At 39.9% G+C, this 11,191-nt stretch overlaps 1 protein-coding gene and 1 long non-coding RNA gene across 2 annotated transcripts; one reads left to right on the top strand and one right to left on the bottom strand.

Moving 5' to 3' along the window:
* Positions 1–900: 900 nt before the first annotated feature.
* LOC119472908 lies at positions 901–4,632 on the bottom strand. The gene is made up of 3 exons (XR_005202082.1): positions 4,282–4,632; positions 4,043–4,197; positions 901–1,011 (listed from the first exon to the last, which is right to left on the bottom strand). It is a non-coding gene; the product is annotated as an uncharacterized LOC119472908 (long non-coding RNA).
* Positions 1,331–1,648, top strand: LOC108312251 (HIG1 domain family member 1A, mitochondrial-like). Its single transcript, XM_037742543.1, has one exon. The coding sequence runs from the start codon at positions 1,387–1,389 to the stop codon at positions 1,639–1,641; it is 255 nt and encodes an 84-aa protein (XP_037598471.1). The 5' UTR covers positions 1,331–1,386; the 3' UTR covers positions 1,642–1,648.
* Positions 4,633–11,191: the final 6,559 nt, after the last annotated feature.

Here is an 11,191-nt window from a genome sequence, read left to right as displayed (position 1 = left end):
GCCTGGCATATTTACAGAACGGTGTGGCTGCAGCAGAGACAAACAAAGGAGAAAATAGCAGGATGTGAAATGAGGTAGGTACGGGGGTGGGAAAGGGGCACATTGTGTATAGCCGTTATAAGGACTTTGTCTTTTACTCTAAGTGAAATGGAAGTCTTTGGTAGGTTTGAGAAGTGACATGATCTGACCTATGTTTTAAAAGGACTATTTCAGCTGCTGTGTTGTGAAATAGGCTGAAAAGCAGTGAGATCAGCAAGGAGATGGCTGCACTAATCTGGTGAGACATGATGCAAATATTTGCTGATGGATGGGATGTGGGGTGTGAGAAACAGAAATCAAGAAGGACTCCAAGTTTTTTGGCATGAGACAGTAAAAGGATGACGTTGCCCTTAACTTATGTGCAGAAGACTACAGGAAAAACAGGTTTGGGGGCAGATCAGCAGTTTGGTATTGGACATACAAATTTGAGATGATTATTAGGCATTCAAAGAGAGGTGTTATGTAGGAAATTAGCTATCAAATCAGGACATGAGGAGAAATCTGAGCTGGAGATATAAATGTGAGTGTTGTCAACCTATACATGGTATTGAGAAAAAGACAGATATATATGTACATAGAGACAGGCAAGTGGGTAAGATGTGGTGGAGGGAGCTTGTGGAAGGTCTCTACTGAGTGCTTCAATGTTCCCAGGAGAATGAGAAGCCAGGTTATCCACAGGAAGTTTCTAGTTAAGGGTCAGGAGGAATGGCACACGCCCAGCTGTAGAGTAAGAGTGATTCACAGTAATAGCTGCCAGACTCCTAGTCTTTATCTGGCCCAAGTTTCCCAGACTCTGGAAGTCTAGGGCCCATTCTGTCAGTGCCTCTGTTTGTTCTACTATGCCAGGTCTCAGTTTTTCTCGCCTGTGTCTTTGTGGTAGGGTAACCATACAACGTGGCTCTTTCCTGAATAGGAACTTTAGAATCCTGGCTCAGAGAACCTGCTCCTCCAAATCATTTGAATCCACAGTGCCTGGAAAGAAGAAGAAGGAACCATCAAGCTCAACAGCTTCAAACCTCACTCCATTTTTTTTTTTTACATGAATCCTAGGGAAACAATTTTATTTGAGGTAAAAGATTTATATGTGCAGATGTCCGTAAGTGTTATTTATAATAAAACAAAAACAAAACATGGAAACACTCTAAACATCCCAAGAAGGGGAATGGTTAAATAAATTGTCATATACCTATGAGATAAAATATTATATAGGGATTAAATGCAATGTTTACAATAATGCTTAATAACATGAGAAATGACTATAGTATTATGTTAGATAAAAATTAACATAGAGATCAGCTGGATTGTGAGAGATTTTCTCACTCTAGAGAGATTCTTCATGCAATCAGTATGTCAACAGACACAGATGTTTCCCTTTCTTCATATGATAAAGATCAGGAATCCAAACTTGTTCAAAAAGTTGAAGAGGCACCATTTGTTCTCATTGGAATGGTGGGCTTTCTAGCAATTGTTGCATATGGATTATACAAATGGATGAGCACAGGAAATGCTAAAATGTCCCTTCCCCTGATCCACATGTGTGTGGCAGCCCAAGGCTTTGTTGTAGAAGCAATCACTGTTGGTATGGGCTGTTCTGTGCGTTAAGAATTCTGGGCAAAGCCTAAGCCTTGGAAGAAATGTTGTCTTGGTCTTGTTGTAGGAGCTTACTTTAGTTAGACATCTCATTATTGAGGTGACATGTTTATGTCGGAAATAAATTATTTAAATGGATTCAGATGAGAACACGGTATTTTGAACACTGGCTTCCTTTCTTGCAGGCTTGTTTTGTCTGGTGACCAAATTACTAGTGACTAGTTCACTAACTAGGTCATTCAGGGGAAGTCAAGTTAACAAAAAAGAAACATGTCACCTAATTGCACTCGATGGTGTTAAAACTTTAAAGCCATCTTCTTAGACTGTAAAGATGAAATTAGGGCTGGGTGTGGTAGCTCATTCCTGTAATCCCATAATCCCAGCACTTTGGGAGGCCAAGGTGGGTGGATCACTTGAGGCCAAGAGTTTGAGACCAGCCTGGCCAACATAGCAAAACCCCATCTGTACTAAAAATACAAAAAAAAAAAAAAAAAAAAAATTAGCCAGGTATGGTGGCGTATGCCTGTAATCCCAGCTACTTGGGAGAGAAATCACTGGAACCTGGGAGGCAGTGGTTGCAGTGAGCCAAGATCATGCTACTGCACTACAGCCTGGACAACAGAGTGAGACTGTATAAAAAAAGAAAAGAGAGAGAGAGAAAGAAATAAAGGAAGGAAGGAAGGAAGAAAGAAAGAAGGGAGGGAGGGAGAGAGGAGGAGGGAAGGAGGGGAGGAGGGGGAGGAGAGGGAGGGAGGGGGAAAGAAAGGAAGAAGGAACAAAGGAAGGAAAGGGAAAGAGAGGAGGAAAGAAGGAAAGAAAGAAAGAAGGGAGGGAGGAAGGGAGGGAGGGAGGAAGGAAGGAAGGAAGGAAGAAAGAAAGAGAAAGAAAGAAAGAAAGAAGGGGGGAATAAGGGAGGGGGAATGGGGAGGGAGAAAGGAAGGAAGGGGAAAGAAAAGAAGAAAGGAAGAAGAAAGAAGGAAGGAAGGAAGGAAATAGTTATAAAGAAGATAGCCAGCCAATCCTGAAGTACTCCCAGTTTGCTGCAGAATTTCACATGCTTTGAATGTTATAGAGGAGTCCTATCTGCTCCAATTAATTTAACTTTTCTTCTGTCTGTCTTGTGGACTGGCTGGGTCTTTAAGAACTCTTTCTAAAACGTGCATGGAACATATTAATAATTTATAATGCCTCCCACAACTCTCAAGTGTATATGTGTGTCTAAACCAAATCTAGAAATCTTACAATAGAGCTGCATGGTAATAGTATTTACTTCAGAATCACAATTGCAAACATGAGAATAACTTAATTATGGACTCCAGTTTAGCTCTTTTATAATTGCAGAATTATATTTTAACTGCTGTTATAATAATTTTTAAATGTCATCTTGAAATAGAAATATGTATTTTAAACACTCATGCTAAGGTAAGTGAAGAACACTTTTTAAATTTTCTCCAGAAGAGTCATAAACATGAAACTAAACACATTACCTATAATGAAAGTGACTAATGAACAAGCTGGTTTGGCCAGTTACTATGCAGAAACTTTGATATACGACAGAATGCTTTATTTGTATTTTTTTTTTTTTTTTTTTTTTTTTTTGGAGGTTTGCTTTTTCACCCAGGCTCTGGAGTGCAATGGCACAATCACGGCTCACTGAAGCCTTGATTTCCTAGACTCAAGCAATCCTCCCACATCAGCCTGCTGAGTAGCTGGGACAACAGATGTACACCACCATGCCCAGCTAATTTGAATGCTTTATTGCGCTTGTGAAATTCTCTTGTCAAACCTGAATTTATATTCTATAGTGATAACATAGTATATGTATTGTTACTAAAGTGACTATGTAAAAAATTAATATAAAACTGTATATACACTATGATTCCAATTTTATACTTTCTTATGTGCAGAGAACACAGAATGAAAAGAAATATTCCTAATAATTACTTGTCAATGGAAGACTTGGGTTTTTTCTACTTTGTATATTTCTGTGTTATCCAAGTTTTCAGTCAGAAGCTGATATTTTTCTTACATTTTTAAATTGTGATGAAGAATTTTCAGCAAAAATTAAAAGAAGGAACTCTTAAGTTATCCCCAGTCCTCCTTGGGTCACTCTGTCCAGCTTCTAATTCCTCTGCTTATTTTAGTTGTAGGCTCTATGAGATCTCCCCAATATTTGATACCTCATTCCTAGACTAAGTGGTCAAATGTGAGTGATGGGGCAAAAGGCCTTTGGATGCTAAATAAGAACTGAGCAGATGGTAAACCTGTGACACTGGTGTGATGCAAGGAGTGGGCTCCTTGCAGCCCTGGAGCCCTTTATCAGACTGGGATTTCACCCATCTGAGCTGGCAACAAGCGCTGTTATTTCCAAGATATCTAGAACTCATCAATTGTGCCCGGATTGTTTACTTACTTCACTTGTGCTCCTGAATTCTTTGTAGCAGAGTCATTTCCTGTTTAAATCTCTCCAAACTTTCCCTGCTTTGGCCCAGGACTGAAAATTATCTGTTCTACAGTGCATAAGATATTCTTCACAAAGGTAAGCTGTTAGTTATGTATTAGTCTGTTCTGGAAAACAGTCAAAATAGTTGAGACCTACAGTTAGTCCATGAGCTCTGGAAGTGACCAAGTCATCACAGGTGGTGTACCTACCTAAATCGAATCCTTATGTATCATTTTCTGTGTTGGTAAGTAGATCCACGTTTTCCTTCGGGAGGCTCACTTTAATATCCTTCTGCTTCTTTAAGGTTGGGAAACCACCCAGGCCTCCCAGGTCTTGGCAAGCAACACTCTGACTTCATGTTGTTACTCAGCATTTTGTTTCTTATTGAAACGCCTGGCTCTGCACAACCGGTTTGTAAAGTCTGAAGATCCCCTGGGCATGCCCAGAAACACAGCAGCCTCAGGAAGACGGAACTGAAAAGAACACACAGAGAACAGGAGAAGGGCTTTATAGCTCCAGTCAGCCTGACTCAAACCTGTGTTAATAGCCCAAACTCTTGTTGCTCCACCCAGCCCTTCCTCTCTCTTCTGATCACAATCCTACGGACTCTTCTAGCAGCAACTCAAAAGCCACTTCACTCAGCCTAATGTAATCTATCTCTCCTCTGTGTTTCTTATAATACTTTCGTTTATTTTGTCTTACAAATTTTCCTTGTATCATACTTACTTATGTAAATATGTCTTCCTATGAGGTTATAAGTGTCCAGGAAAATTTGTGACCCAGTTTAGCTTGCATCCTTCTCCTTGAGCCAATGCCTTGTGCTTATTAAATAAAAATCCGTGAACTGTGTGGAATTGAATACCAATCTAAGAAAATAATTTGCTTTAGAATAGATCTGAGAATGCTGAGTAATGCGCAACTCCTGCCTTCGTTGGGGGGACCTGAAACCTTTGGGGGACTGCAATTACTTCTGGATTTGTTATAGTTTCAGCAAAGGTGAGATTTCCCAGGGTTGCCGTGGCCTACAGAAACGTTGGCCTCCATTGGCCTTAGTGTCTGGCTTAAAATGATAATGGAATCACACGAATTTTAATGGTTTGTATAGTAACATCATAAAGATACTGAAAATACTAGCAGTATTAAAGAAGTAAAGCAAATTCATTTCTTTTTTGAAAGATAAATCTCATTCATGAGGGATTAAACTTTTATTATAGATAAAGGGAACTTTGAAATTTGATAAGTTAAAATGATAATTAGATCACACCTGTAATTCTAGCACTTTGGGAGGCCAAGGCGGGTGGATCACCTGAGGTTAGGAGTTCAAGGACAGCCTGGCCAACATGGTGAAACCCTGTCTCTACTAAAAATACAAAAATTAGCCTGGCGTGGTGGCGTATACCTGTAATCCCAGCTACTTGACAGGCTGAGGCAGAAGAATCGCTTGAACCCAGAGGCAGAGGTTGCAGTGAGCCAGGATCGTGCCACCTCACTCCAGCCTGTGCAAAAGAGCAAAACTCTGTCTCAAAAAAAAAATTAAAAAAAAAAAAAAAAAAAAAAAAAAAAAAAGTACTAATTAGATCCACATTTGTTATCATGGAAGAGTTTCAAAATGCTTTGTTGCGTGAAAAAAACCTTCTAAAGTAGTATGTTTATTGTGATTCTTTTTCTGGTAAAAATAGATTTAAAAAGATAACTTCTATATAAAGTATATGTACACATGCCTGGAGAAAGCATTTGGAAAATTATACAGGCATTAATTTCTCCTACAGTTAAAGTGTCCATAACAAAAATTGGTCATAGCATAATTAGCTGCTTATTGACCAAAATTTAATGAATCACTCTTAGCGATAACCAGAACTGACTGAGAATTGGTCTCATCAGAACGACAAAAAGCTGCTGCTTCCCCTGGCTGTCATGAACTGTACTGCAGGCAGACCTGCACAGCGACAGTGACGGGGCGTTAGAGGGTGCTGAATGTGTGGAGGCAAGTGCAAGGAAGTTTTGTAGGTTTGTTGTTTCCTTTTGTAGGTTTTGATCTACGTTTTTAAAATTAAAGCTAGCAATAACTAAATACATTTATAGTTATGAAAATAAATTTGTTGTTAAAATTACTATTTTTTAAATTCTGTTCTACTGTGAGTTTTAATACTTCTGTTCCCATTAAAACATTTTTTAAAAAATCTTAGTTTTAAATTTCAATTTGGCTTAATTTTAATAGGAGATACAGTTGTAAAGGACAAAATCTAAAAGGCACATGCTAGTATTTCTGCAATGAGAAATTTTTGTTCCATCCCTATTCCCCAGCTATCCTTCTCCAATGTCAACCATTGTTACCTGTTTCTTTACATTCTTTTGATAAGTTGAGATTTCTTAGGAATGCACCTACTTTGCAACAGTGGAAAAGGCTACACAGTAAAATATTAACTGTAGTTATTTTCAAACAATAGGATAATAGAAAATATTTATCTTTTTATAGTTTTCTGGATTAATTTTTCCCCACTAAGTAAAAGAATTAAAGATAATTTTCAAAATCATTTTGTTGGACTCTGTGACAGCATGCCTAAATATTACATTGTCATCACTTTTTAATTATTCTATTTCTATGCTTCTGGTCTTTAGTCTTGTTAACAGCATGGCAATGCAAAAAAAAAAAAAATTACCTTTTGCTTACTTTTTCTTCCTTCCTCTGCCTCAGTCCACACCTCATGAAAAAATAGATATACATCAAAATCATATTCTGAAAAGAAATTTCTTTTTATTTTTTTGAGATGAAATCTTGCTCTGTTGCTAGGCTGGAGTGCAGTGGTGTGATTTCGGCTCACTACAACCTCCGTCTCCCACGTTCAAGTGATTTTCCTGCCTCAGGCTCCTGAGTAGCTGGGATTACAGGCATGCACTACCATGCCCGGCAAATTTTTGTCTTTTTAGTAGTGATGGGGTTTCACCATATTGGTCAGACTGGTCTTGAACTCCTGACCTCGTGATCTGCCCACAGCAGTCTCCCAAAGTGCTGGGATTACAGGAGTGAGCCAGCCCTGAAAAGAAATTTCTTACTAAAATTTTCACTGGGGATTCTAAGTATAATTTGACCCATTCTTATTAAATCAGATTAATATCTACTATGCTTGGTTCACTAAAGATGTTTAAGGTAACAGCAATAATAATAGCAAATTCTTAGGACACATTTATCTTGCTGGGTTAGGTAGGAAAAGATATTTATTTTTTAAATGAAGTATAGAAAAGCTTGACGATTAGAGGTGGGATAATGGTAATTGGCCATAATTACATTTTGAAAATATGCATTTTGAGCTACTTACACTATGCCTGGAGTCAAGTATTTTTCTAGGCCTTTTCCAGATGTGAGAATTTCATCAATAGCACCATTTATCCATAACTACAATATATCTGCCTTGGAGTAGACCACCTCAGACCCAGGAAAACATCAGCTCTTCTTGCCTTGTGGTTATGCCACCTGAAAATTCAACCCAAATTTTCTTTACTGGGTGTTCTCTTCTGTATCCTCTCTCCCTTCCCTTGTTATTTATCTCATTTTTCTTTCTTTCAGGAGGCCAATGTAAACCTAGGGTGGTAGAGTTGAGTGAGCACGGATATAGGACTTTGGGAGCCAGGATTCATACCTAGTTCTCTACTAAACTAGGTGTCTTAGGCAAATCACATCAGTTTTCTTGTCTCCCCCTTTTCCTTCTTTCCACAAATATTTGTGGAGCTCCTACTCAGTGCTAAACACTATTCTAGGTGCTAGGATGCAAAGATGAACAAGACATGACCACTGCACTTTGAGACTGTGTACTTGATCTCTCCAGCTGTCCCTGAGAAAGCTGCATCTAAAGACAGCAGCTGAAGAGAGTTTGTGGTTCTCCCCACCTGCTGTCTGGCCAGTGAGGAAGTGTGTCTAATATGGGCACCTACTGAACTCCTCAGTGGCAAAGGAGGAGGAGCCCAGGGATGGAAGGCATGAAATATGGGAGGGTCACAAGGCTCTGTTAGATGGTATCAGGGAGAAAAGGTGGCAGCAGTGACAGCAGCAATTTGGCTCTATGCCCTTGGACAATGCAGGCTGTTGATAGGGCTGCTGTGGTCAGAAGGAAAAGCAAATGTGCTTTTCTGGGTGGAATATTAAGTGAAACCAGTTAACCAAGGTAGCATAACTTGTTACGATCAACTGTCTGAAAGAATCATAAAAATGCAGGCTCATCTTGAGCCTTGAGTTAGAAAGATAATGAGTTTGGAGGTCAAAAAGAAGCCAGTGAATTTGATGCAAATCATTTCATGAAATTAAACCCCTTATTCTATGAGGCTCTTCTTTCTCTTCCTGGGATTTAGCATTCTTTATGTCCTGACACTTACTGGTTAAATGTATAAATAGAAAACCTTCACAGAACTTAAATATACATTGAGAACACATCACATCCTTGGTGGAAAATTGGGAGACTGGTAATCAAGAGCTGAACATTTTATTTCATGAAATAATAATATAACATAAAATGCTATAATTGAGTGGATTGTCTCATCAACAATTTTACTCATAGAGAGGGCTCACTGCAAGGCCAGATGGAGTAACGTGGAGAAAGGAGGGAAGACTAGTCCTGTCCCCATGCATCCCAGGGATACTCTGAGCTAATGACTTCTCCTACAAGCATGAAAATCTAGGAGGGAGACCTTTATTGCCAACTTATGAAGGGTGTTGGGTGGGGACAGAAAGAGGACAAGGCTCAGAGGCAATGATTAGAAAGTGGAATTTCATTTTCACATTTTGCTGCTTACTTTTGGCCAAGCCAAACACTTTCTGAGACTCAGCTTCCTTTTCTGTAAAATGCCACCTCCCATCCCCTTTTCTGAATTTCTTCCTATTAGGGCAAGGGTCCCCAGCCCCTGGGCAGTGGACTGGTACTGGTCTGTGGCCTGTTAGGCACCGGACCACACAGCAGGAGGTGAGCAGCAGGCAAGTGAGCATTGCTGCCTGTGCTCTGCCTCCCATTAGATCAGCAGTGGTATTAGATTCTCAGAGGAGTGTGAATCCTATTGTGAACTGCTCATGTGAGGGATCTAGGTTGTGTGCTCCTTATGAGAATCTAACTAAAGTTGGATGATCGGAGGTAGAAATGTTTCATTCTAAACCGTACCCTCACCCTCACCCCTATCTCTGTTCATGGAAAAATTTTCTTCTAGGAAACTGGTCTCTAGTGCCAAAAAGATTGGGGAACGTTGTTAATTAGAGAATTTACTTGCATTAGAAACTTACTTGGATTGATACATTCTTCTTTGAAAACACAAATAAGCCCTGCTAGTCCAAGTTTTTTAGTCAAGAGAAACATAAAACATCTTCCCATTCAAACTGGAATCATCTGATGATGCAGGTTACCGGAGACAGGTAGAGGAGCCTCTGAGTTGGGCTGCACTGGATTGACAGACATTGAGCGTAAAGACTCAGGAAGAAACTGATGGGCATGTCTGATCATACAGGCGTCTGTGCAGATGACAACAAAAGGAAACTGTTAAGGGCTTGCCTGGGCACTATCAGGAGAAGTCCAAGCAATTATATGGAGAGAGAGAGAGAAGGTCACCCGATGGTGCTGGGAATCCAGACCTAACAGAGAACAGAGTAAGGACAAAAGAAAAGCTGAGGGAAGACCCCTCGTCAAAAGAAGCCCAGTCAGACAAACTTTAGCATCCTTGCTCTGCTGTTCCTGTGTGAGCTTCATTTTTTATGTTTGTAAAATCGTGATTGTATGCAACTAAAAGCATTGTTGGGAGGATGAAACTGAGAAGACATGTGTTGATTCTTAGCATGAGGTTATAACAACACTCAATAAATTATAGACACTATTTTACATTATAAGGACTCTCATATGAAGGACAGGTAAGTTCATGGTTGAAAGTGAAGAAGAAGAGAGGGGAATGAAAGATGAGCTGGGCTAGGGTGATGGCTGGGTTTTCTTCCAGGAAGACATGTCACATCAACAATGTAGATTTTTAATAGGTCATTGTAGGGGCTGTGGCATCTGAACTGGCCACAAATGAGCCCAGTCTGGCTGGGATCCAGTAGAAAATGTAGTACTGCAGGTAAGTCCCAGGAGTCTGGTTTATAGGGCCCTACTGTATCCACAGGACAAAAAGGAGAGGGAGAGAGGCAATATGTGCCGGATCCTGATGACACTGTCCAGATGTGACTAATTTGCCCAGAAACCAGGGGTCAGAAAATGGAGTAAGTAAAAAAAAAAAAAACTGAGTGAGTGATAAATGGTTTCTCAGAAATGCAGCTCTTTGCCCTCAAACTAGTTAATCCTTGCCATTAGACCCCAGAGAGTTTCAGATTCTTAGAATGTGTGATATATACTCTTTTGTTTCCTCAAAATAGAAATAACTAACAAAAAAGGATAAGGCCAGGAGCAGTGGCTCATGCCTGTAATTCTAGCATTTTGAAAAGCCAGGAGGGAAGTATTGCTTGAAGCCAGGAGTTTGAGACCAGCCTGGGCAACATAGCAAGATCCCACCTCAGCAAAAAATAAAACATTAGTTGGGTGTGGTGGGCATGTGCCTGTAGTTTCAGCTACTCTGGAGGCTGAGGTGGGAGGATTGCTTGAGCCCAGGAGTTTCAGGCTGCAGTCAGCCATGATCATGCCTCTGCACTCTAGCCTTGTTGACACACTGAGACCCCATCTCTAAAAAATTAATTAAATAATCAAATTAAATGTTAAAAGGATAAAAACTAATACACACTCCTTGCAAAATGAATAAATACATGAACAATATAGGAAAGTATAAAGTAAAAAATAAGATTTTCATTCATTTGATTGCCAGTGGAGCAAACCTTTTTATAAGTTACTTAGCCATTTCCACTGGTGTGAATTGCTTGCCTTACTCTTACATTACTTTTTTTTTTTTTTTTTTTTTGAGACGGAGTTTAGCTCTTGTTACCCAGGCTGGAGTGCAATGGCGCAATCTCGGCTCACCGCAACCTCCGCCTCCTGGGTTCAGGCAACTCTCCTGCCTCAGCCTCCCGAGTAGGTGGGATTACAGGCACGCGCCACCATGCCCAGCTAATTTTTTGTATTTTTAGTAGAGATGGGGTTTCACCATGTTGACCAGGATGGTCTC

This window comes from Cebus imitator, unplaced genomic scaffold (genome assembly GCF_001604975.1).
Source record: "Cebus imitator isolate Cc_AM_T3 unplaced genomic scaffold, Cebus_imitator-1.0 Scaffold123, whole genome shotgun sequence".
Classification (NCBI taxonomy): domain Eukaryota; kingdom Metazoa; phylum Chordata; class Mammalia; order Primates; family Cebidae; genus Cebus; species Cebus imitator.
Note: the sequence above shows the minus strand (reverse complement) of the source record. Positions and strands in the feature narration are given on the sequence as shown.